The sequence below is a fragment of the Lissotriton helveticus genome, chromosome 9 (genome assembly GCF_964261635.1).
Source record: "Lissotriton helveticus chromosome 9, aLisHel1.1, whole genome shotgun sequence".
Taxonomy (NCBI): domain Eukaryota; kingdom Metazoa; phylum Chordata; class Amphibia; order Caudata; family Salamandridae; genus Lissotriton; species Lissotriton helveticus.
The window spans coordinates 553,665,047-553,692,886 of record NC_136070.1 but is presented as its reverse complement, the minus strand read 5'-3'; the positions used below and the strand labels follow the sequence as shown (position 1 = coordinate 553,692,886).

At 45.5% G+C, this 27,840-nt stretch overlaps 1 protein-coding gene across 2 annotated transcripts in view; it reads right to left on the bottom strand.

Annotated features, from left to right (window-relative positions):
* LOC144781546 (solute carrier family 22 member 6-A-like) overlaps positions 1 to 27,840 on the bottom strand; it is a 451,615-nt gene that overhangs the window by 123,449 nt on the left and 300,326 nt on the right. For both annotated transcript variants that reach the window (XR_013601010.1, XM_078660450.1), the window contains exon 7: positions 3,670 to 3,884. Coding sequence is in view for 1 of the 2 variants with exons in the window: in XM_078660450.1 (XP_078516576.1) it covers positions 3,670 to 3,884 (215 nt within the window). In the remaining variant the exon portion in view is untranslated. The remainder of the gene's footprint in view (positions 1 to 3,669; positions 3,885 to 27,840) is intronic.

Below are 27,840 nucleotides of genomic sequence, written 5' to 3'. Positions count from 1 at the left end.
CTGGCTCACAGAGGTGGAGCTGTCAAAAAGGACCCACCCCCATTGTACAGGCGTCAGTCAGCCCCTCCCTGTGTACGGACAATGCTCAATGAGGCACACGATTTGTCATTCTAATAAACACTCATCACAGTTGAACACTAGTGAAGTTGCGTAGACTTCATTAGCATGTGTGTGTCACTACTGGCAAGGCAAGGGCCACAACGTGCAGGGAAATGCTTAAGACACTTACACGCAGCATGGGAACATGTCGAGGTGCAAGAAGCGGGGGTGCAAAAATGTGCACAATTCATTATGGATAGCAACGCGCTCAGCCCATCTTGCCTTGCTGGACGAGTCATGTGATGGTTGCCATATGCTCAAGGCCCCGTGTCAGAGAACACGACTCTTAGCCCATGGGATCAGCAAAGTGCAGTACCACTGGACTGCACCGACTGTCTGCTCTGCTGACAGTGAGCAGGTGAAAGGGTCCTACAAGGTCACATGTCGTACTGCATTGCCATGTGTGTACTCTCCCCCGAACAGTATGTCTGAATTAGGAATGTTGCCAAATGACGCTGTGCAGCTCCGCCCATGGGACTGCATCACTTTGCACAGGTGTGTGAATACACGCATAGTTCCATGCACATGAATTCTGAGTCCAGGCGCATGCAGACATGTCCACTGTTGTAGTGGGATATGTGAGCATTCCCCAAGATGCAACAAGGTGTGTGGAACTGTGCTGTGGGTGACAATCAGATGTGGCTGCAGGAACGTAGTTACTGGTCCCTGAATGCGAGCGCAGCTTCATGGGCAATCTGTTCCAGGAGTACGTCGTTGTCAAGTTCAAGGATAACCAAGGAGAGCCAATCCATTAGCTGGTCCGGACAGATGTGCTCGGTCCACGCCGTTTTACCAATCTGCAACTCAGACCAATAGGGGAGCGCCTCGATGTGGTCACTGCACACGAGGAGTTGTGCAATCTCCCATGCACAACTGCCAGCACAGACGCCAAATATCAAGGCATCCCATGCACAGGTATCCCGGTGATACTCCTGTTTGTGGGCCAAACCCCTTGGGCGCACTGTCAAGTCATAATCCAATTCAGCTACTGTTATGTTGCATAGGCAGACCTCTACTGGCCACTCGAATGTGCATGATCGACAGTGGAAACAGGGCTGGATGCTGGTGACGTGGGCAAGACGGAAACTCAGACGGTAACTGATTCGCAACACTGCCATTGGCAGTGATCCCAACAGATGCAGCATTTGTGCACGCTACAGTTCCACGTGACAGGGGTTGTGTATGTGCCCAGGATTGCCTGCCATTGTGTTTGTTGGTCTCGTAGCACCGGCAATCCTCAGACCGGCGGCTGTTCGGTGGACGATATGCCACAGCTCTGTGCAATAAGTTGTATGTTTGTGCACCGTTTGGACGTATGGGTTTCTTTTTTTCTAATGTGTCAAGGGCATCCCTTGCAGGTGTAGCTCGAGGAGGGACATGTGTGTGTGGGGTGTGGACATGTTGGTCTTTCATTAGCGCAGTTGGCGGCATAGGAGTTGTCAGCGGCTGGTATGTTATCTCACGCAGGGTGTGCCAGCCGCCTTCAGGACCAAGGTTGGAGCTTTGGTTGTCCTTCTGCCTTGTGTATAGAGACAAAGGAGCTTTTATACCTAATTTTAGTCTGACTACTGCTTGCATTTCTTAAATGTGATATGGCCTTCTCGCTGACTTTGATGCCAGGCCTTCGATTTGGGGTGTACCAATTGCAAAACATACACAGCAGTTGGAGTGTATGAATGAGCCAAGTGCCCGATTGGGCTTGCGCTCCTTGTTCAGTCTCTCTTTCTCTTTCTCTCTCTTTCTTTCTCTCTCTCACTCTCTTTTTCTCTCTCTCTCTGTCCTTTGATGAGTGCCTGACACACCTTCTTTTCTTGGATATTGTCTTGCAGGCTATGACTCACAGAATGTCCAGGGAGGACCCACCATGACTCTTCCAAATAGTTGTTTGGAGACAAATTTCATTGTGATATTTTGTTTGGACTTCCAATGGTGAATGAATGAATTAATTTTCTGTACTCTCATGTATGTTGATTGTTGTAATGGCGTGACATCAGGCGAATGCTTTTGTTCATGATTTTGTGATGTTGATGTGCAATATCTAGGTCTGGGGGAGGTAGGGGGTGCCCGTGGTAGGGCCGGGGGGGAGGCTGGGGGTGGTGGGGGTGGGTGTTGTGGCCCTCTTGGGTGTCCGCGCGGCAAGATCGTTGGTTCATGACATCTGTTGTTCTTCAGGTGGGGCTCTGGGCTCCCTTTTATGGTGCAGGTTGTAGTCCGACTTTACACCAGGTCAGAGTAGGTGTTAATTTCCTTGTGCTAACACACCTTTTCTCCTGTTTTGTGGTCTTATCGCCGATCTGGCTGGTCGTTGAGAATGTTTGGACATGGAGTTGTCGCAGCTTTTTGCATGGGAACGCCTACTCTGCATCTCATTAGCGATAGTTGCCGGGGTCATCTGTGGCGATGTTTTTTGCGGCTGCTATCGCAGGTAAACTGGTGATATGGGCTGTTAGCACCAGCTTGTGAATGGGGAGATAATTGTATTGCGACTTTGGCTGCAATAAAGTGCCGATAACTCGGCGATAGTTCCTTGAGAATATGCCCCACAGTGTTTAATCACCGCAGTGCTGATCTGTTATCGCTATCTCAAAATCAGGATTGACAATGTGACATTGACAGTGGACTGTCAAACTGAAAACATCTACACTGTGATATGTTATGGGTCTTGAAGCGTTCGGGCAGTGGGAGTTATAAGGAAATCCCCATACAGCCTGGACATGACTGACGAAAGATGTTATTGATGGTTTCTTTCAGAGTGATTCGCAGCTGCTCTGCTTGGTTTCTCGATTTCAGTAAATCACAGCACTGCTTTTAGTATGAAAACTGTTTGCCTGACTTCTCCACAGACATATTAACCGTTGGCACCCCTGATACCTAGTCACTTTCCCCGGGGGCGTGGACCACAGTTTGAGGACCAGTGATTACATTAGATCCGGATTTCGAGAGATGCCGCTTTTTTTCCGAATCTGTTATCATATTAAACCTGTGCTGTAATCATTTCTTGTAGAGATTTATCTCTAGTAATCATTAGTTCATGCATATTCAGATGTAGTATTACATGTATATTAGTTTATTTCATTATGCAGTATGTAACGTGGAAAACGGCCAGCCAATGGTATTTCACCCCTTTAACGGCGGCGTGGAAAGTTAGGACTTTCTCAAAGCTGTGCACTTCAAGAAAACAGGTAAAATTACTTTTGAAACATAAAGAGATATTTTCATCAATTTAAATGAAAACAGAAAAGAAACAGAAGGTCAGGGGAAAATAATAAGAGGGACAAATAATGAAAAACGATTATTTCTTCACAGACATTAATGGGCAAACGAAAGAAAATAAAGGAATACGGAAGAGAAGACTTGTACATTTATTATACTGGAAAATGCATAGTATTACATGTGTGCTCAGGGTTTTGGTTACTCTACTAGTGGGAATGTAGTGATCGTGCAAGCAGTATTACTCCCTAAAAAATGAAGCAAGAGGGATAATTTCTCTAAAGTATGCCTACTTTATCCAATGTTGTAGTTAATTGTAAATCGTGTACTGTGGAGATAAGTACACAAAATAAGACTCACCTGTAGGGACAAAGATGCCAGCCATAATGATTATCCCAGCCAAGGAAAGGCTGCATGCCTGGGCGGCGCGTCGACCAATAAAACTCATTGTAAGTACAGAGATGGCCTTACAAGGGATGTCAACAGATCCAAAGGTTACCTGGACTAGATAAATGCTGAGTCCAAAGCTTTGTAGGTCTGTGGCCAGACCATAATAGGCAAAGGCGGTGGAGAACCTGGGATGGAGAAGCACACAGATGGTCACATGATCTGGATGCCCCAGAGTTTCCAGTACATACATTCGTGCGGACACAATAGGGCAGACATGAGAAGAGGATAGACAAAGCCATCATGAGTACAGGACCCAATTCTGAATGACATAAGTTTCTAAAGCCTTGTAACAACTACTATCTCTCTCTCTCTCTCTCTCTCTCTCTCTCTCTCTCTCTCTCTCTCTCTCCACTTGGTACATTGTGGACTTGAAAGCTTTAATGACATTGCACAAGGACATACCACCTTTCACGTTTGGGACTTCATGAATCAGAGAATGGTTATGTATGTGTGTATATATATATATATATATATATATATAATGTTATAGTTAGGCGCCTAAAAAATATATGTTTTAAGGAAAAACAGTGCTGCTAACTATATCTGGTGAATTTCTGTGTTTTTTTGTTCAAAACCTTAACGTTGTCACTGAGAAATTAACCTAACTATAAATGAATATATAGATACATATATATACCTAACTATAAGCAAATATATATATATATTACCTACTGGCGGTCGCCAGTAGGTATATATAGTTAGGATTTTTTCCCTATGGGATTTTTGAAAATTCTATGTCTAATAACTTTGGCGTTTGTGGACGTAATTGGCTGAAATTTTCAGGAAAATGGCACATTTTGTTTCTGAGCAGCCCTTGAAAATTTGGGGGGGGGGTCGTCAAGGGGGGGCCGAGAAAAAAGGGGGGTCCCAAAACGTGTTTTTAACATTGAGTTTTCCATAGGGCGGTTGGCCTCACTTTTAGCCCGAACGGCTGAATGGATTTGCACGAAACTTGGCAAAATTGTAGGGACTGGTAGCCCGATGTGCCTTTTGTAGGTCTCAATATATGTGCTTCAGTGGATTTTAAGAAATTAACGTTCAAAAAAAGATATATATCTGTAACAGCGGACCGGTCAGCGCTCCAGTTCGCGTAATTTTCGCGCAACGGAGCTTTGTGAAGCGAAGCTGATTGGTTCTCCGGCGTCTGTAAACATTCCAAACAGTCCGTAGCGGCCGCCATCTTGTCTCTCGGTAGGATCGAGAGACAAGAGGAGGCCAAAGCGAAGGGGCAAATGACCATAAGGGGGCATAGTAGATCCTCGCTGACCCCCTAGGTTTGATGTGGAGGTTTTAAAAGGGCCCCGCGGGGCAAAAAAAAAAAATAATAATAATAATCGAACGGCTGAATGGATTTGCACGAAACTTGGCAAAATATTAGGGACTGGTAGCCCGATGTGCCTTTGCTAGGTCTCAATATATGTGCTCCAGTGGATTTTGAGAAATTAACGTTCAAAAAAAGATATATATCTGTAACAGCGCTCCGCTTCGCGTACTTTTCGCGTTACGGAGCTTTGCGAAGCTGATTGGTTCTCCGGCGTCTGTCAACATTCCAAACAGTCCGTAGCGGCCGCCATCTTGTCTCTCGGTAGGATTGAGAGACAAGAGGAGGCCAAAGCGAAGGGGGAAATGACCATAAGGGGGCATAGTAGATCCTTCCTGACCTCTTAGGTTTGATGTACCATTTTGCCAAGTTTGGTGTAATTCCGTTCAGCCATTCAGGCTGGAGACGTATGTAAATGTCCTATGGAAAATTGCATGGGGAAAACACATTTGAAAGTGTTGAAATTTAGAACCAATTAAAATGTTACTTTGGTTTTGTATTTGTGTGTGATGAAAGTTAATTGGTTATGTATATATGTCAAATGAGAGGAAACCACAGCCATTTTGTGATACTACTGTCTGAGGTACATTTGTGAGGAATTTTTGGTGGTGAATTTCTGGTGTTTGATTTACACAGTACTAACACTTCTCCTACTTTTAAAAAGGTGAGTTGTTAATTTGTAAGGGGAACTATGTTGTACACTTGAAGATAATTTGAAAAATGTTTTCTGTTATTTATTTGCAGTCCTTCTGTTATACTAAATACTTGATAAAGTTAGTTTTATATTATGTATTACTAAAAACGATAAATGAAAGTGATTATTTTTTTCTGCAATTTACAGCAAGCAATTTCAAAATAAAATGGCTCACAATGAAGAGACCGTGGCAATTTCTTTTGAATTGTCTACTACATTGATTGAAATTGAGAGCACCAATAATGAAATATTGTCACAAGGAGGCGATGACTTGTATGATTCCATTAGATTGATTGAAATGGACAGCACCAATAATGAAATATTGTCACAAGGAGATGACTTGAATGATTCCACTACATTGATTGAAATTGAGAGCACCAATAATGAAATATTGTCACAAGGAGGAGATGACTTGTATGATTCCATTAGATTGATTGAAATGGACAGCACCAATAATGAAATATTGTCACAAGGAGGAGATGACTTGAATGATTCCACTACATTGATTGAAATTGAGAGCACCAATAATGAAATATTGTCACGAGGAGATGACTTGAATGATTCCACTACATTGATTGAAATTGACAGCACCAATAATGAAATATTGTCACAAGGAGGAGATGACTTGAATGATTTTTTTGATCAATCTGTTGATGGCGAATTTATCGAATGTTTGGAGACCATAGAGTTACAAGAATCATCATTGCAGACTTTTCATGAGGAAATTGCTGATGAGGACATGTTACTAGTTCTTTCAAATTTAGAAAATTCTGAAGAATAAATTTATATTTAGAAATCAAAAATTGTTTGAGACATTATTCATTTTTATTTTTAATTTATGAGGTTGTAGCGAAGTGATTGTAGTATAAAATGAGACTTATAGTATAGAGTGCAACATTTTTATGTTACATGGTAAGTTTACTCATATTTACTTCCCTTCTGCCACTATATTATCTCCAATGTGTATTTGACATCTCTTCTTCATCTCCGGCCTCCTTTCTCTCACTGTGTGTCTCCGATGCATCTTATCGCTGCTATTTTGTGTAATTACAGAAGAGAGTAAAATAAAATAGTTCGGAACGTGAAAAGGGGGCAAAGTAGAGTACCCCTCACCCCCTAGGCCTTTTTAGGCGGTCCCAAAAGGATCAGTTTCTGCTTTCCTGAGAGATTATGGTATGAGTTCCATATACCACAATAATTTGCATTACAACATGCAAGATATCTATCTCCTATTACCAACTTTTGGAGATATTCGCGCTAAGCGCGATTATCTCCAAAAGCTAACACCTGCCCTGAGCAGTTCTTAGCCATGTTATCCAATGGGAGGTGGATAACATGGCTAAGAGCATTAGCTCGGTAATGCATGAATATCGCTGACTTTTTAGCGATATTCATGCATTGCGGCCGTTTATTATCGCATTTGCGATAAACCTTGATAATAGCAAGGTTTATCTTCGATAATTTCTGACGATGCTTAGCGGTAAAAAATTTGTTGGTAAGCATCGTTAGCGATAAATATCGCTTAACTTTGGTAATATGCACCAACGTCTGTTAACGTTCGATTCGAAGGAAATGAGGAAGTGTTGAAAAACATTGTCTGCGCCATCTTGCCTTTTTTGAAATGCCACACTTTTGTCGTGCACGGCAGCCATTTTAGATGCCTTGACCAGACCCACTCTCTGCACGCTGTCGATTCGTAGCATGGCTCCCCACCCTCGCAAGCATCTTCCCCAGGCACTGGTCACCCCCGCTCTCGGTCTTATGCATCGGCAATAAACCTCCCCCCATCTGCGCTGCTCTTCCCTGAAAATCACACTCTGTGCCCGCCCGACACCTCCCTTTCGCCCTATTCACTACCGCACCCTCTGACACTCCTCTTCCTCTGTGTCCGATTGTCCAGGCTATCACCTAGCCCTGCAGATGTAGTTTATGGCCCCAGCTGTAAAGAATCACCCCTCTTCAAAGGAGTTATAGTAGATCAAGGCCCACACCCGATGAGATCCGTCACACCACACGTGTTCCTACTATCTGAAAACCATCCTGTATTGTGATTGGGGAGGGGACCGAGCCTGAAGCGGAAGATTCCAGGAATGACTCTTTGTACATCAAAGTTTTTACAATTATGTGTCACATTAAAAATATATAGCACTCCAACAAAGTAGTAGGAATATAAAACTTTAATAACATATAAATATATACAACAAAACAAAAACAGTAAAAACATTTAAACAACGAAGAGACCGTGGCAATTTCTTTTGAATTCCTGATGAGGACATGTTACTAGTTCTTTCAAATTATGAAAATTCAGAAGATGTTGCCTGGGGGTGGGTCGTCAGTAGCAGTCTGTTGTGCGAATAGTTCCAAGGCAGCAGAACGCGCTGAAATCTAGATGGCACGAAAGTGATGTCTAGTAAGTTGCCGCCCAGTGAGTCCAGTAGGCACCACAGCTATTCTTACCGGCATTGCAGAATTACTGCTGGGGACAATGCCTGTGCTGTAGCAGGGTCACAGCAGGGTCACAGCAGAAACAAAAAGGATTCTGTTGAAGATGTTGTTGGTTTTCAATTTGAAAACAGTTCTGGTGTCAACTGCTATGCTAATGTAGTGGTTAATGTTTTGTTTTCTCTAGAAAATGTAAAAGAGGGGGAGGCAGTCCAAAGTTCCGATAAAAGGGCAAAGGAAAGGATCGGTGGTTTGAACTATCAGTCAAAAAGGGGAGGGGGTGCAACAATTTTTCCTACCGGGTCACACTGTGCTTTCACCGGAACTGAGGTCTGCAGGATTCTAGTAATTCAAAGTGAGGCTGGCGCCAGCATGGGAGCGCCGACGTCCCGCGGATACAGTTTCGTCACTCCACGGGCGATCATGGCAGTCATTCCCCATCGGGGGTCGGAGACTCCCGCGGCTCCTCTAGAATCTTCAAGGTCGTGGAGGACTACGGTGGTGGAGTCAACCAGTGACCGGGCCATTTCTTTATGCTGGGCCCGCTCTTGCCAGGTCGACCGCCATTTTGAGAGTTCGGTAGCTACTGGCGATCGCGGGGTCAAATGAGCGGACGGGCTCCACCCTGCCGGGCGAGACGTTGCAGCATGGCCACAGTGGAAGAACCCTTTTCCGGGCGCCTGGAGCGCTGAGGGTGCAGCTGGGAAGCCTCCACCTGGGGAGGCGGGAGAGGCCTGTTCGCACCGTCTCTCCCTCCCAGTGCACCCCACGGCGTCTCGCTTGAGATTTGTTATGGCCGGACCAGGCGATGAGGACGAGGGGGGGGGTCGGAGGCATGTGCAAGACATCCCCCCCCAGTGTTGTCGCAGCCATTATTCAAGAAAGAAGAAGTGTCCCGTCCGTCTTCGGGCCGGGCTTCCGGTAGATGTCGGCCGGACGCCCCTGGCTCTGGCCCCATGAACGGGTTTCTTGGTTTATCGGCTGCAGCCGGATCCCGTCGGCCTCGGCCCCCCGACCGTTGGTGGCCGGACCGGAAGAGCATGTGGCGGGACTACCTGAAACTGTCAAGGGCCACCGCGGCCGGACTGGGAGAGAGAGGGGAGGGTCGAGGAGATATTCCCCCCCCTGCAACTCTTCAGCGTTGTAAAGGCAATCCCCTGGCCGGGTCCCGCTGGCCTCGGCCTCTCCTCCGGCTACACCCTACGTTAGGATCTCCTGGCCGAGGCGTGGCAGCAGGACCCGCCTTATATGGGCTGCTCCCGGCTGGGCGTAGCCGCAACCCTGCCCCACCTTGGAAGTTTCCAGAGTGGGGGCGGATGTTCTACTGACTTGCATTTTCCCTAGTCTATCGATTTTTTTGGCGTGGCAGGCGGTGGGACAGCGAGGGGTGATTTGGTTTCTCTTACTGTTTTTCTGGTCTCTCACCACTGGCATATTTTAACGTTTTCTTGTTTCTAGGACATTAATAGGTTTTATCATTACGTTATGTTATCGTTTCTTTGTTCGTTGTTTAATAAAAGTTCATGTTCATCAGTGGCCTACTGATTTTCGTTTTCCTATTCTTTTCTTTCCAGGTTGTTTCATGCTAAAGTTTCTGTTAACAGGATACAGTGATCACTTCGTTATTATTGCATATGTCCTTTTCACTAGGGGTGCTCTCTGGTCGGGCCAGATGACGTATCTCTAGTAAATGGTCCGGGTGAAACAGGTGCATCAATCAGTGGGGAGTAGATAGGCATGACAGATTACAACGGGGGAGAAAGGTCCGCATTACGTACCCTTTCACTATTTGCAAAGATTTTCCTACGTATATTTGCAAACAGGGAATACCTCCAAAAAGAACCAATTCCCAAACAGTCAATGTTTGGGGAAACAATCAATCAATGAGGAACGAAATAGGCACGACGTGTTAAAGGTTTGCGTTACCTACCCTTCACTATCTGCAAAGGGAGAGAGAATATTCCTATTCTTCCTCGTTTGCAGGCAGAGAAGATTCTTAAGAGAATCAACTTCGAACAATTCAATGCTCGATTCAAACAATCAACAAGGGGTACTGTGAACACAAATGAACGCCGCTTATGTACATACACATTGGTATTATCAACAGGTTGTTCCTAATGTTTCTATTTTAGGGAGGTCAAAAAGAGATCCCATTAGTGGCCTACTGATTTTGCTCGATTCCTTTTGTTTTTTTACACGATTTTTCGCTATCTGCAAAGACTAAACAGAGTATTGCGACTCTGTGCTTGTTTGTAAATAGAGAATGAACCAAAGAGAACAATCAATCAAATGGAGAGAGAAGCAGGCACGACGGATTACAACGGGGGCAACGGGGGCAAAGGCCTGCGTTAACTACCCTTCACTATCTGCAAAGAGAGAGTACTCCTAATAGAAATGAGGGGTGGGGGGCAGCATTCAAAGCAGATCAGTGTGCATAAACACGAAAATGTTTTTACTTACCACGTACTTGACATTCGACAGCTTATGATATTTGCTATTAAAAAACCATTGAAATTCACTGAAAAAACCATAGGTTATAGACCATATATAGTTAGGAATTAGCATTTAAATATTGCGGGTGCGCGATATATAGTTAGTGCAACTAACTATATATGGAATTTCAATGGTTTTGTGTGAGTAAAATAAGGTTTTTTAAATGCTAATTCCTAACTATATATGGTCTATAACCTATGGTTTTTTCAGTGAATATATATATATATATGTATATATGTATCTATATATATATATACACACATATAGATGCTAGTGAATCAATATTTTTGCACAGCATGATATTGCACTTTTTTTCACTTTGCACTTAATTTGTATACAGACTATTTAATATTGTATGGCATCAGGGTTTTACATATATATTTTTCATCATGCATTTTTTGATACAATTAGATTTTATTCATTAATATCTTTCTAGCATGCCTCGTGGCCCCAATGTGTGGCCATGCCCCGGGGGATGGGGTCAAAAGTGTCCCGGGAAAGGGGGCCCACGAGGCCCCCTTCCCAAACTAAAAGAAATAAATAAAAAATGAAAGAGCCAAAGCCCCAGGGAATGGTGTCCCTGGGGCCAAAAATGGCCTCAGGTGGGGGGCCACGCAGCCCCCCTCCTTTAAAATTAAAATAAATAAATAAGTGGCCATGCCCTGGGGGATGGGGTTCCTGGGCTGAAATCGGCTGGGGGCCACAAAATATTAAGAGAACATGGGCCCCACAGCCAGAATCCTGCCGGAAGCCCCACCCCCTCCCTGCACCACTCTGCAAATGCGCATCCTGGGGCATTCTAAGTTGGGGAATTAAGTACCCTTAAATCCTGAGGGTCCCTGGGAGCCAACTAGCCCACCAGGTACCTCCAGTAAGCCCCACATAGTGGGATTGCTGAGAGATGGTACAAGGACACATCCCTTTTTACACCACTCTGCAAATGTGCCTCTTGACGCATTGCGGGTGGGGTGAAGAGGTCCTCTTGTGTCATAAGGACCTCAGGACTAAAGTGGACTTCATCCCCTGAGCAGCAGTGCACCAGGAGGCGCGTTTGCAGAGAGGTGGAAAAAGGGGTGTTGCCTCGGACCACTCTCAGCAGTCCAGCTGTGTGGGGCTTACTAGAGATAACAGGAGGGCTAGTTGTCCCCAGGCACCCTCAGGAGGCAAGGGGACTTCATCTCCCAACTAAGAGTATGCCAGGAGGTGCATTTGTAAAGTGGTGGAAAAAGGGTGTGTGGCCTGTGTCCACCTGTCAGCAATTCCACTATCTGGTGCATACTGGAGGTATCAGGTAGGCTAGTTGGCCCCTAAGAAGCCCCAGCAGAGAAGGGGTCTTTAATCCCCATCCAAGAACGTGCCAGGAAGCGCGTTTGCACAGTGGTGGGGAAAGGGGGCATGACCTGCTATGAGAACTTAGCAATCCTGCTGTGTGGGACTTACTGGAGGTAATAGAAGGGTAGTTTGCCCCCAAGGTTGTCCTTGGGGGCAAACTATCCCCCCAGTTACCGCCAGTAAGAACTTCATAGTGGGATTGCTAAGAGGTCTTGGGAGGCCACTCTCACCTTTCTCCACCACTCTGCAAACGTGTCTCCTGGCACAGTACTGGTTGGAGGATGAAGTCCACTTTACTCCTGGGGTACTTTGGGGCCAAGTAGCCCTCCTGGTACCTCCTGTAAGTCTTACGCTTCGGAATTCCTGAGCGCTGGTCAGAGGCCCAGACCCCTTTGTGCACCACTGTGCAAACGCGACTACTACATTATAGTTAGAAATTAGCATTTAAAAACCTTAGAAATTCACTGAAAAAACCATAGGTTTCAGGCACGTTATAGTTAGAAATTAGCATTTAAAAAACCTTAGAAATTCACTGAAAAAACCATAGGTTTCATGAACGTTATAGTTAGAAATTAGCATTTAAAAAAATTAGAAATTCACTGAAAAATCCACAGGATTCAGGGATGTTATAGTTAGTTGGACATTTCTTTCATACTAAACCAGAGTAATTTGGCCGTTATAGTTACACAATGCACTGCTGATGATGTCACATATTACATCACTCATGACATGGTCAGTGAAATCACTGATGACATCTCAAATTGCATCGCTGATGACATCATCCACTTAATACCTGATGCACCTCCTCACATTCTAATATAGCCTTTCATACTCCTAATCTAAAATACAAACTACCATTCTCGAAGCCATAGACACACCACTATCTTATTCAGGCTCTGCACAGACCCAAAGGGAGAGGAGGGGGGCTGGCAATAATCTATAGAGAACACCTTCTCTGTAGAATCAGCAACGCCAACATTGAAGATTGCGAAAGTTGCCATTTTGCCATTCAAACCTCCCCGGTACATTCCCTTTCAGGACTGTTGATCTATCGCCCTCCGGGTACACCAGGGAAATTCCTTAATGCTTTCAGGGACATGGTGTCACAATTAGCTTCCTCCGCCCCTAATTTCCTCATCGTGGGTGATCTCAACCTTCACTTTACAGACCCCACAGACCGGACAGCATCTGACCTTCTCCTGGACCTCATGTCATTTAACATCCGGCTGGTAAATAATGAACCCACCCACGACAAGGGACACCTCCTAGACCCTGTCCTTACTAACATCGCGGGCATTACCACCTGGCCCCCCTTCCTCTTCCATGGACAGATCACTTTCTAATCCCTATTTTCTGGGATTTACCCATAGTACCCCCTCAAACCGCTAAAATTCAGGTTACCGACAGGCGTTGGCACAGGCTTGTACCAGCTGAATGGGCCACCATTCTTTCAGACTCTAGCCCTGTCCTTTCCACAGATCCTGTCACTGCCGATGAACAGTTCAACTCTTGGGTCACATCTTCTTTAGACAAACTTCTCCCTAAAACCGTCACTCTCGAACATACCAAACGAGTGCCCCCCGCTCCTTGGTACACTCCAGAGCTTAAGTCTCTACGACAGAAATGTAAGAGAACAGAACGTTCCTGGAGGAGGGATAAGTCTAAGGTAAAGAGGGACGTCTACCTCACCTCTTTACAAACTTACAAGATCGCCCTATGCAAGACAAAAAGTATATTCTTTCAAGAAAGAATAGAAAAATCTGCTTGCTCCAGCAAAGAGTCTTTTACTATCCTAAAAGAACTCCTTAAGATTCCAGACCCCGGACCGAGAAACCCACCAGACCCCAAGGCAGATGAGGAAAAATGCCATCAACTAGCTAGCTTTTTCAAAGAGAAGATCCAGAAAATCCTCGACTCGATTCCGACCATAAATTCGAGCGAGGAAAAAGAGATCTTCAACACCCCTACCTCCCCATGCCTATCTTCTTGGGGACAAGTGACCGCCGAAGAGGTTGAAAGCACGTTAAATCTCATCAAAAGCGGATCTCCCAGGGACCCTGCGCCGCTACGTATCCTCAAGGAAGTAGCGCCCATTATTGTTCCCCCCCTTACCCAGCTTATCAACGCTTCATTGCAACAGGGAATCGTGCCCCCTAGTTGGAAGGCGGCAGTCGTAAAGGTGTTATTGAAGAAACCATCTCTTGACCCTGTGGACCTGGCCAACTACAGGCCAATTTCCCTTCTCCCTGGGACTAGCAAGATTGCCGAAAAACTTGTGAATAGGAAACTATCACAATTTCTGGAAACCAATAACCGGCTAAAAAGCTCGCAGACAGGTTTCCGCCCAGGGCAGGGCACTGACATCGCCCTCCTTGCGGCGGTGGAGGAGGCCAAAGCACTTTTAGACGCAGGAGGATCAGTGGCAGTGATCCTCCTCGACCTGAGTGCGGCCTTCGACACCGTCAACCACCTCCTTATCCAGCGGCTTAGGAGGGGCGGTGTGGAAGGTGCCGCACTGTCTTGGCTCTCGTCCTTTCTGGGCCAACGCTCCTTTCAGATCTGGGAGAATAGCACCCGCTCCTCCGAAACACCCCTCCAATGTGGCGTGCCTCAGGGCTCCTCCCTGAGCCCTACATTATTTAATATCTACATGTCCCCATTGGAGGAGGTTGTCAACCCGTTCGGAGTGAGTATCGTCAGCTATGCTGATGACACACAATTAGTGGTGTCCTTATCTCACCCAAGTCAACAACCTGCGGACTTACACAACTGTCTGACGCAGATACAAGGTTGGATGAATAGCTCAGCTTTAAAACTGAACGGCTCAAAGACTGACATTCTCCTCCTTGGTCAGAAAGGGCTCTCCCTCCCACAGAACATCTGGCCACCCTGTCTGGGCCCCCCCCCAGACCCGAAACCCGAGGTGAAAAGCCTGGGTGTGTGGCTCGAAACTGATCTCTCATTCACCACCACACAAGCAAAAAAAGTAGCTGGGATATGCTTTGGGCTCCTCAAGTCAATGAGAAAGATTTTCCCCCTACTTCCTCCCACCTCTCAAAAACTGTTAATACAAGGCCTGATACTATCTAGGCTAGACTACAGTAATTCCATTTACCTAGGCGCTCCTGAGGCAACTTTGAACAAGTTACAAAGGATCCAAAACGCCGCTGCTCGGATCCTCACTAATACTCCTGCCAGAGCTTCGGCCAAACCAGCCTTGAAGCTCCTCCATTGGCTCCCAGTGAGGGAGCGAGTGAAGTTCAAAGCCCTCTGCCTGGCCCACAAACTGCTTCAAGACAAAGGCCCTCTCATTTTAAGAAAATTCATCGGACCATATAAAGCCCCAAGAGCCCTCCGATCTGATCAGGAGTTTCTTATTATCATCCCCAGAGTCAAGAAGGCACGCTCGGGTGGAAGGCGCTTCTCGGTTCACACCGCACGCCTTTGGAACGCACTTCCCCGCGACCTGAGAACAGAATTAAACTATTTACGCTTCAGGAAGCGGTTGAAAACCCATCTCTTCCCTTAACTCTGTCCTCCCTTAAGTCTGACCTCCCCCCTCCCCCCCTGTTTTCTTCCATTTACCTCCAGTTGCAGGGATCTTAGCGCTGGGATACCTACGGGTGACTACGCGCTTTCTAAACATTTTTAATAATAATAATAATAATAATTCCCTTTAGTACAGATCCACTCACTGATTCATAGGTCTACACACCCATCCACTTACTCATACAGTCACTCATACACACAGTCACTCATCAATATAGCCAATGATATATACACTCGTACACCTATACAGATACTCACACACTGCCACTTACCCATAGAGTTACTCACACACCTAGTCAGTCACCCAAAGAATTAATCACACTGCCATTTACTCCACCAACTAACTGACTGATATAGACATTCACATAGATTGGGCACTCACCCAAGCATTCAGTAAGACACATTTAATAACTCACTTATACAGTCAGTCACGTACCTACTAAATTAGTCATTCAGTCACTCATACACCCACTCATTCTTCAATACACCTTGGCGTATATATATATATATATATATATATATTACCTACTGGCGGTCGCCAGTAGGTATATATAGTTAGGATTTTTTCTCTATGGGATTTTTGAAAATTCTATGTCTAATAACTTTGGCGTTTGTGGACGGAATTGGCTGAAATTTTCAGGAAAATGGCACATTTTGTTTGTGAGCAGCCCTTGAAAATTTGGGGGGGGTTCGTCAAGGGGGGGCCGAGAAAAAAGGGGGGTCCCAAAACGTGTTTTTAACATTGAGTTTTCCATAGGGCGGTTGGCCTCACTTTTAGCCCGAACGGCTGAATGGATTTGCACGAAACTTGGCAAAATTGTAGGGACTGGTAGCCCGATGTGCCTTTGCTAGTTCTCAATATATGTGCTCCAGTGGATTTTGAGAAATTACCGTTCAAAAAAAGATATATATCTGTAACAGCGGACCGGGCAGCGCTCCGGTTCGCGGACTTTACGCGTAACGGAACTTCGCGTAGCGAAGCTGATTGGCTCTCCGGCGTCTGTGAACATTCCAAACAGTCCGTAGCGGCCGCCATCTTGTCTCTCGGTAGGATCGAGAGACAAGAGGAGGCCAAAGCGAAGGGGCAAATGACCATAAGGGGGCATAGTAGATCCTCGCTGACCCCCTAGGTTTGATGTGGAGGTTTTAAAAGGGTCCCGCGGGGCAAAAAAAAATAATAATAATAATAATCGAACGGCTGAATGGATTTGCACGAAACTTGGTAAAATATTAGGGACTGGTAGCCCGATGTGCCTTTGCTAGGTCTCAATATATGTGCTCCAGTGGATTTTGAGAAATTAACGTTCAAAAAAAGATATATATCTGTAACAGCGCTCCGCTTCGCGTAACGGAGGTTTGCGAAGCTGATTGGTTCTCCGGCGTCTGTAAACATTGCAAACAGTCCGTAGCGGCCGCCATCTTGTCTCTCGGTAGGATCGAGAGACAAGAGGAGGCCAAAGCGAAGGGGCAACTGACCATAAGGGGGCATAGTAGATCCTCCTTGACCTCTTAGGTTTGATGTGGAGGTTTTAAAAGGGCCCCGCGGGGCAAAAAATAAATAATAATAATAATCGAACGGCTGAATGGATTTGCACGAAACTTGGCAAAATTGTAGGGACTGGTAGCTCGATGTGCCTTTGCTAGGTCTCAATAAATGTGCTTCAGTGGATTTTGAGAAATTAACGTTCAAAAACAAGATATATATCTGTAACAGCGCTCCGCTTCGCGGAGATAAAATTATATCTGTATTACCTAGCTGTTGCTAACACCAGTTAGCGACGGCTAGTAGGAGATAGCGACCATCTTGGGCCCCACTTTGCATGTGAGTGATATTTATCACTAATGACATGCAAAGTGGGCATGCCAAGATGTTAGCGACTGGAAACAGTCGCTAACATCGCTATCTCCTATTATCAACTTTTGGAAATATTCGAGATAAGCGCGAATATCTCCAAAAGCTAGCACCTGCCCTGACCAGTTCTTAGCCATGTTATCCAATGGGAGGTGGATAACATGGCTAAGAGCATTAGCTCGGTAATGCATGAATATCGCTGAGTTTTCAGCGATATTAATGCATTGCGGTCGTTTATTATCGTATTTGCGATAAACCTTGATAATAGCAAGGTTTATCTGCGATAATTTCTGACGATGCTTAGCGGTAAAGAAAATCGTTGCTAAGCATCGTTAGGGATAAATATCGCTTAACTTTGGTAATATGCCCCAACGTCTGTTAACGTTCGATTCGAAGGAAATCAGGAAGTGTTGAAAAACATTGTCTGCGCCATCTTGTCTTTTTTCAAATGCCACACTTTTGTCGTGCACGGCAGCCATTTTAGATGCCTTGACTAGACCCACTCTGTGCACGCTGTCGATCCTTAGCATGGCTCCCCACCCTCGCAAGCATCTCTCCCAGGCAGTGGTCACCCCCGCTCTCTGTCTTATGCATGGGTAATAAACCTCCCCCCATCTGCGCTGCTCTTCCCTGAGAATCACACCCTGTGCCCGCCCGACACCTCCCTTTCGCCCTATTCACTACCGCACCCTCTGACACTCCTTTTCCTCTGTGTCCGATTGTCCAGGCTGGTCCTAGGGTATCAGCTAGCCCTGCAGATGTAGTTTATGGCCCCAGCTGTAAAGAATCACCCCTCTTCAAAGGAGTTATAGTAGATCAAGGCCCACACTCGATGAGATCCGTCACAGCAGACGCGTTCCTATTATCTGAAAACCATCCTGTATTGTGATTGGGGAGGGGACCGAGCCTGAAGCGGAGGATTCCAGGGATGACTCTTTGTACATCAAAGTTTTTACAATTATGTGTCACATTAAAAATATATAGCACTCCGACAAAGTAGTAAGATTATAAAACTTTAATAACTTATAAATATATACAAGAAAACAAAAATAGTAATAACATATAAACATTTTTAGGGAAAAACAACGAAGTAGCGGTCGGCTGTGCGAATAGTCCCAACGCAGCACAACGTCCAGATTTCCGGCATGGGGCGTCGCGGGGGGTGGGTCATCAGTAGCAAACTGTTGTGCGAATAGTTCCAAGGCAGCAGAACGATGGCACCAAGGTGATGTCCAGTAAGTTGCCGCACTGGTTTTGGTATCCTACAATGCTGCTCCGAATAACGGCGTGGGGCGCCCCGGGGGAGGCGGCGTGAACTGGCCTCTCCAGGTGGAGTGTCATCTGTTGTAGTGGGGCGCCCCTTTACAGTTTCAGTTGCCATTCCGTCCGTTTTTGGTCCACTGTGTCAAAAGCCGCAATTCAGCTGAGTTGCGCCCACTCTTGCGGTGCAGCGATAGGCGGCTGTCACAGGACTCTCAAAATGGCGGCAGGCTCTTTCCTTTTTGGGCCTGGTCCACTGAAATGGCCCTGGGACACCTTGGAAATCGGACGCTTGTCTGCTAGGTCTTGGACCCCATTCTCGAAAGCGTCCCCTCCGCCTTGAGGATTCATCAAAAGTTTTCTGGTGGGGAGCAGTTGCCATGATTGCTCGCGGAATGACCACGACGGAGCTACGAGATGGTGGTGCTCTCATGCTGACGCCAGCTTCAGTCTGAAACATCCAGAAACAAGGTGGGGCTTTCATCGTTTGGGAAAAAAAAAAAGTTTTCATCCAATGAAAAGTGTTGTTTTTAGGTCATATGATCAAGCCTTCCATCATTAGGAAACCAAAAGTAAAATGAACCAATGAAAAGTTTTATAAACAAGTCACATGACCTGTTATGCGGCATAGGGTATAAAATGCGGAGAAAATACGTTGGCACGTGAGGCAGCGTCAGTAGCGGACCGATGTGCGAATAGGCCGAAGGCAATACAACGCGCCAAGATCCGGATGGCACCGAGGTGGTGTCCAGCAAGTTGCAGCACTGGTGTGGCCATCCTACAATGTTGAAAGTCGGCGTGGGGCGCCCCGTTGGCCTGTGAGATGGCGGCAGTAGCGGACCGATGTGCGAATGGGGCCAAAGGCAGCGCAACAATATTTTTGGAATAGAAGACACCACAAGGCGCTGAGATGCCAAGATCCGGATGGCACCGAGGTGGTGTCTAGCAAGTTGTGGCACTGGTGTGGCCATCCTACAATGGTAAAAGTCGGCGTGGGGCGCCCTGTTGGCCTGTGAGATGGTGTCAGTAGCGGACTGATGTGCGAATGGGGCCAAAGGCAGCGCAACAATATTTTCTGACTGACACCACAAGGCGCTGAGATGCCAAAATCCGGATGGCACCGAGGTGATGTCTAAGTTGCGGACCGATGTGCGAATGGGGCCAAAGGCAGCGCAACAATATTTTCTGTATGGAAGATACCACTAGGCGTTGAGATGCCAAGATCCGGATGGCACCGAGGTGATGTCTAGCAAGTTGCTGTACTGGTGTGGTCATCCTACAATGCTGAAACTCGGCGTGGGGCGCCCTATTAACCTGTGAGATGGCGTCAGTAGCGGACCGATGTGTGAATGGGGCAAAGGTAGCGCAAGAATATTTTCTGAATAGAAGACACCACAAGGCGCTGAGATGCCAAGATCCGGATGGCACCGAGGTGATGTCTAGCAAGTTGCTGTACTGGTGTGGTCATCCTACAATGCTGAAACTCGGCGTGGGGCGCCCCATTAGCCTGTGAGATGGCGTCAGTAGCGGACCGATGTGCGAATAGGCCGAAGGCAGCACAACGCGCCAAGATCCGGATGTCACCGTGGTGGTTTCATAGTTGAGAGGCACTTCATCTGCAGTGGGGCGCCGAGATCCGGATGGCACCGAGGTGATGTCTAGCAAGTTGCTGTACTGGTGTGGTCATCCTACAATGCTGAAAGTCGGCGTGGGGCGCCCCATTAGCCTGTGAGATGGCGTCAGTAGCGGACCGATGTGCGAATGGGGCCAAAGGCAGCGCAACAATATTTTCTGAAGAGAAGACACCAAAAGGCGCTGAGATTCCAAGATCCGGATGGCATCGAGGTGGTGTCTAGCAAGCTATGCAGTTGAGTTGTGTGCGCACTTGCGGCGAATAGGTCGAAGGCAGCATAACAATGTTTTCTGAATAGAAGACACCACAAGGCGTTGAGATTCGGTTACCACCGAGGTGATGTCTAGCAAGTTGCCGCACTGGTGTGGCCATCCTACAATACTGCTCCGAATAACGGCGTGGGGTGCCCGAAGGGGGGGGGGGGGAGGCGGCGTGAACGGGCCTTCCTAGGTGGAGGCTCGTCTGCTGTAGTGGGGCGCCCCTTTACCGTTTCAGTTGCCATTCAGCTGAGTTTCGGCTGCTCTTGATGCTACAGCGACAGGCGGCTGCAACAGGACTCTCAAAATGGCGGCCTGTTCTTTGGATTTGTGCCTGGTACACTAAAATGGCCCTGGGACACCTTAGAACTCGGACGCTCGATTTTTTTTTCCTTTCCTGTACATGCAAAAAAAGGTAAATGCCCGGTACGTTACACGCTTTATCTGCCACGATGAACTCTCCAGAGGAACCGAAAAAATATATAGTTATGGTAACTATACCATGCATCGTCATATGGAGAGGTGGCACCAATTAATTATAGTGCTGCATAAAAGAGAGATTTGGAGGAGAACCCCTGACCTGCTAGTACATTCATCAAAGAAGTGGCACTGACAGCATCAGAGGCAAGGGAAACGGTCCCAAATATTTAGAAGAACTTTGGAAAGATTAAAATGACATGTTTAGATTGTGGCAAATTAATTTCATGTGGACAGATGAGTGTTACTCTAATAAATACAGCATATGAACATCATCATAGTCGATGGTTGGTAGAGACATTTTGACTATATCCTGGACCTGCCCGTCCTCGCCCAAAATGGCGCCGGAATAAATGGGACTCGTAACTCCTTGTTGTGTACTGGTTGCAGAACCTTGAAATCACGAGATACGTATGCAGTTTTGAAGCACATGGCGGGCGGGGACGAGAATTGATTGAATATTTCGACATCCCTATTGATATTAAGTTCTGATGTGTTATTGATTACTGTACTATTGAAAGTTCGAATTAACGTCACCCATGGTACTTGCCCGCAAATGTATATCTAGATAATTTTATTGTAACTGGCCCTGTCGTATTTTAATTATAAAATGTACGTTTACCGATTCCGTAACTGTTAGACACCTTAGTTCTTGCAACCTAATGGCCCGCCCGTTACGTTCCTCTACAGTGTAAATGTCTACTCATCATATACGATTACAGTTTGCTCCGTGGCAGGCCCACGTGGTTATAGGCTCGTATTTGTATAATGACATTTTTACAATAAAGGTTTTTAAAAGAAAACATGGTAGTAGTATATACATTGGTAAAGTTTTTAATAATAGTCACTGTTTTAGAATCATTAAAAGGCAAGTGAAATAAAGCAGACCAATTACATGAAGGGTAAAAGGTATAATACGAAGGAACGCAGTAAAGATAAATGGTCAAGGGCTGTTGTGTTTTCTATTCCTGCAACATAAAGTGATCGATAAGAATCTCATATTCAGGCGTATCGGCGACTAAGACAGCAGGTCGACCCTCTTTTGCTCAACGGCTCCGTCATGGGACTAAGAAACGCTCTTTTTCTCGAAAAAAGAATATATTTTACTTGCAGGACAGTTGTAAATTTTCCGGGAAAGTACATTAGCCTGGAACATTATAACATATATTTAAGAAAAAATAATGTTCGGAAGTAATAAAAAGCGTAATATTTAGGTCATATGACCAAGCCTTTCATCATTAGAATAAGAAAAGTAAAATGAACCAATGAAAAGTTTTATTAACAAGTCACATGACTTGTTATGCTTACGTTACGCGCTGCGCGCCCCGGATGACTTCCGGATGCGCTAACGCGGCGCGTCATATGACGCATTACGCGACAACGCAGGTCCAGAATATAGTCAAAATGTCTCCACCAACCAGCGGTCGGAACACAACCCCTTTCAGCAGGCTAAATAGTTCTGTTAAATGACAACAGAAGGGACAGGCAACAAGAACCATCAGTCAAAGAGGGGAGGGCTAGTTCTTCTCTACCGGGTTACATTGGGGCGCTACCGGAACTGATCGAATTGGTAGTCTACAGTGTTTCTGGATGTTTCAGACTGAAGCTGGGGTTAGCATGAGAGCAGTACCATTTCGTAGCTCCGTCGTGGCCATTCCGCAACCAATCATGGCAGCCGCTCTTTATCGTTATTTTGGGCGGGGTGGGTGGCGGAGCCGAGCTGTTTTGCAGCCATCATTGTGTGGAGTTCAGTTCATTTCACTAGTTTTGTATTTGTCATGAGGGGTTGTTCCTAATGTTTCTATTTTAGCGAGGTCAAAAAGAGATCCCGTTAGTGGCCTACTGATTTTGCTCGATTCCTTTTCTTTTTTTTTTTACACGATTTTTCGTTATCTGCAAAGACTAAACAGAGTATTGCGACTCTGTGTTTGTTTGTAAATAGAGAATGAACCAAAGAGAACCAATTCTAAAACAGTAAATACTTGGATAACAATCAATCAAATGGAGAGAGAAGCAGGCACGACGTATTACAACGGGGGCAAAGGCCTGCGTTAACTACCCTTCACTATGTGCAAAGAGAGAGTACTCCTAATAGAAATGAGGGGGGGGGGCACCATTCAAAGCAGATCAGTGTGCATAAACACGAAAATGTTTTCACTTACCACGTACTTGACATTCGACAGCTTATGATATTTGCTATTAAAAAACCATTGAAATTCACTGAAAAAACCATAGGTTATAGACCATATATAGTTAGGAATTAGCATTTACAAAACCTTGAAAATTCACTGAAAAAACCATAGGTTATAGACCATATATAGTTAGGAATTAGCATTTAAAAAACCTTATTTTACTCACACAAAACCATTGAAATTCCATATATAGTTAGTTGCACTAACTATATATCGCGCACCCGCAATCCACTGCTGATGATGTCACATATTACATCATTCATGACATGGTCACTGACATCACTGATGACATCACTGATGACATCTCAAATGACATCACTGATGACATCACTGATGACATCTCATTTGACATCAATGACCACATCACTGATGATATCATTCATGTGACAATACAATGCATCTCCTCACATTTTAATATAACCTCTGTTTCACCCAGTGTTAAATACAGAGTATAATTTTTGAAACCATTGACACACCAATACTAGTTACTACATACGCACTCACTGATTCCTACGTCTACACACACATTCACTCATTCACCCATACAATCATTCATACATACAATCACTCATGTTTACAACACTATCATATGCACTCATACACCTATACAGACACTCACACTCTGCCACTCATCCATGGAGTTACTCACACACCTAGTCAGTCCTGTAAAGAATCAATCACACTTCCATTTTCTTGTCTATACAGTTAAACATAGAGCACCTTACATTTTCAAACATATACTAACACATACTTACTTTCTTATACAATCATTGATACAAGTACACATTGATCTGCACAGAGTCACACACCTCCCAGCCAGCCACACACACACTCAGTCTCCCATACAAATACTTGGACAATCAATCAATAACCCATATAGTTAATCATATAGTTACTGATCAACACATGCAGCAGTTTACAGAACAACAGACATAATGATGCACAAATTAAGACAGTTTAGTCACTAACCCATGCACTCAGTGAGACACATTTAATCACTCACTCATACCTTCAGTCATGAACCTACTAAATCCTTCGTCCAGACACTTATACATCTACTCATTCTTCAATATGTAAAACATATTTAAACTTTACAGAAACACACAGTCACTGGATGATGTCATCAGTGATGTCATCAGTGATGTCATTTGAGATGTCATCAGTGATGTCATCAGTGATGTCACTGACCATGTCATGAATGATGTAATATGTGACATCATCAGCAGTGGATTGCGGGTGCGCGATATATAGTTAGTGCAACTAACTATATATGGAATTTCAATGGTTTTGTGTGAGTAAAATAAGGTTTTTTTAAATGCTAATTCCTAACTATATATGGTCTATAACCTATGGGTTTTTCAGTGAATATATATATATATATATATATATATATATATATATATATATATATATATATATATATATATATATATATATAAACATACTTATGTTTTCCAGAAACACACAGTCACTGGATGATGTCATCAGTGATATCATCAGTGATGTCACTGACCATGTCATGAGCGATGTAATAAGTGACATCATCAGTAGTGCATTTCTGGGGCACGAGTTATAGTTCGCTCAATTAACAATAACAGATGAATTTCTCTGATTTTTGTACGAGTAAAATGTTCAACTAACTATAACGTCCCTGAAACCTGTTTTTTTTCAGTGAATTTCTAAGCTTTTTTTAAATGCTAATTTCTAACTATAACGTCCCTGAAACCTAAGGTTTTTTCAGTGAATATATCTATCTATCTATCTATCTATCTATCTATCTATCTATCTATCTATCTATCTATCTATCTATCTATCTATCTATCTATCTATCTATCTATCTATCTATCTATCTATCTATCTATCTATCTATCTATCTATCTATCTATCTATCTATCTATATTCACTGAAAAAAACCATAGGTTTCAGGGACCTTATAGATAGTTGGACATTTCACTTGTACAAAACCAGAGCCCCCATATGCCTCCCGGGGGGGGGGGGGCAGAAAGACTGTGGTAATTAATTTTGGGGTGGTGGCATTGGCATGCCCATTCTGGGCAGCCTTCACCCCTAAATCATAAAAAGTAGATTCCCTGGTGCCAAGTGGGCTTTCTGCCCCCCCCCTCGGGGCAGATCAGGGGCTACTACCCCCTTGTGCCTCGGGGGGGGGGGGGGGGTTGGAAACACTGTTGTATTTTTCCGGTGGGGGTCTTCCCATCTTGGGCATCCCCCACCCCTAATTCAAATTGGCAACAAAAAATCCCAGGCGCCTAGTGGGCTTTTTGCCCCCGGTGTGGACAGAAAGGCTGTCATTTTTGTGGGGGGTGTCATGCCCGTTTTGGGCAGCCCCCACCCCTAATTGTAATTGCCCAAAAACATTCATGGTTTCTTGTGGGCTTTCTGCCCCCTTGGGGGGCAGAGAGACTGAATGTAGCCAATTTTTTGGGGGAGCAAAGGCTCTTGCCCAAGAGGCCGTTCCCCCTCCCTGGTGGCTAGTGGGTGGACCTCTGCTTGGGGATCGCCCTCCTGGGGCGACCCCCAAGCAGGGTTACACTAGGGAGGGGTACCAGGCCCCTTTCCAATGATACCTCTCCCGTCTTTCTACCTGCTCAGGGGTCTGAGACAGCCCCCTGAGCACATACAAAGTAAAACTGAAATGAGCCTAAAGGCTCATTTCAGTTTTTGGTTTCTATGAAATGACGACAGCGTGACTTGCGCGCTCCATCTTTCTTCTTTGTCTCCCACTAGCTTTTTGGGCGCAGAGATACTCCTTCGGGAGTCGATTCAAGTGCGGTACTAACTCACAATAATAATAATAATCGTCATTTCAGGGAAACCAGGGGGAGTGCCTAGGGAGCTGCGGAAACTCTTCCCCAGCTCCCACGGCTTTTGGCCAGAAAAGGAAATTCCTCTGGTGCCTGCACCAAGGGATTTCCGGTGCCATGTGTGAGGACGGCTGGGAGCCGTCCTGCACACATGCGCACTCATACGCACAAAGGCTCCCGGCTGTCATGCGCAATGAAGGGGTTAAAAAAAATGGAAGGGGGCAGGGTAGGAAGGAATACCTTGACCCCCAGGCCTGGTGCTGGGGTCCCCCAGAGACCCTGCCTGTGCCAAAAAGCATTTGTTAAAAATGTTCACAGCTAAAATTATAATGGATTTGCAAATTTGAAACTAATGTTTTTTTTAAAACTAAGCGCGGTTTCCTGCACTTGTTTCTCTTTCAGCCCTAAGTTGAGCCAGGAGTATATATATTAAAAGGAAATGGGGAGCGGGGCAAATGCAGCCGCCCTCACTTAGGCCAATTTGAGCCCAGGGAACCAACACTTTCCTGGGGCTTTATTCAGTAATAGGAGGGGGGCCCCCCTCCTTAGTTCTTAAACGTCCTCAAGGACTACCACATCCTGGTGGCTTGAGAGGGACATAAGAGGAGGGCTGTGTAGACACCCCTCCTGTATTTAAAGTTGCCCCAGGGACCACCACCTCCCTAGGGCATGGAATTACAAAAAAAGGGGGGAAGAGGGCTGTGCAGCCCCCTACCCAGGCCATATTCATCCCCTGGGAACCACCACATCCCTGGGGAATGGCAATATTAAAAGTGGGAGGGAGGCCATGGGGTCCCCACTCCTCAGGTGGTTTCGGCCCCAGGGACCACCACCTCTGGGGACCACTGAGTCTCCCCCTGCGGTCCACAACATTGCAAACTGTGTGTCCTGGGTGGGCTCCAGGGCATCCAGAATGAAGAGGCCAGGCCCCAGAGATGGGGCCCTCTGGTCCAAAATAGGCCAAGGTAGGGGGGCCATGTGGCCCCCTCCCACATTAAGCTTTGGCCGGGCCCTGTGTGGCATCCACAGGGCCATAATAGGCCCAGGAAGAGGGATTGTGCCACCCATTTCCTTGTATAATTGATAGAGTCTATGGTTCTCCCTGTTAATTACCCTGAGTATGCAAATGCCCCAAATCATCTGCAAGTGCCTCTCGTTTGGCCCATCACAGTTTTCTGTAGTTGTATGCAGAGGACTTCCCGCCTTTTCCCATATTGATGGAGAGCTTACCAAACTAGCTTCTCTAGACGAGGATTCATGTTTTCACATATTTGTGGATAAAGACACTTGAGGAACAATCACATTGCTGAAATTTCATGCACTCAAGGTCATTGGCAACATTTCCTTGTTGTCCTTTATGCAGCTGTAGTGTAAAATAAGCACTTGTTATTATCCAGTGAGGTAGTACGTGATGATTAACCGGTAGAAAGTACTCCTGTTGGGTAGACTTTTTCTGCAAAACTGTGACTCTTGTTCAGTAAAGGAGCAGATGAGGTTCCATTCTGGCCTAGTCACTCACAGGGCTATTGACATACCCATACCAACACAAACACACCCATTGATACACCTATTCAACCTCTATTGCTTACACTCAGATAGCTACACAGCCATTCACACAGCCACTCACACACCCATACAGCCACTAACACACCTACTCACAGACTCACAAAGCCACTTATACCCACATGCACACTCATAAAGCCACTCACACAACCACTCACATACCCATACAGCCACTCATACACACCCTCACATAC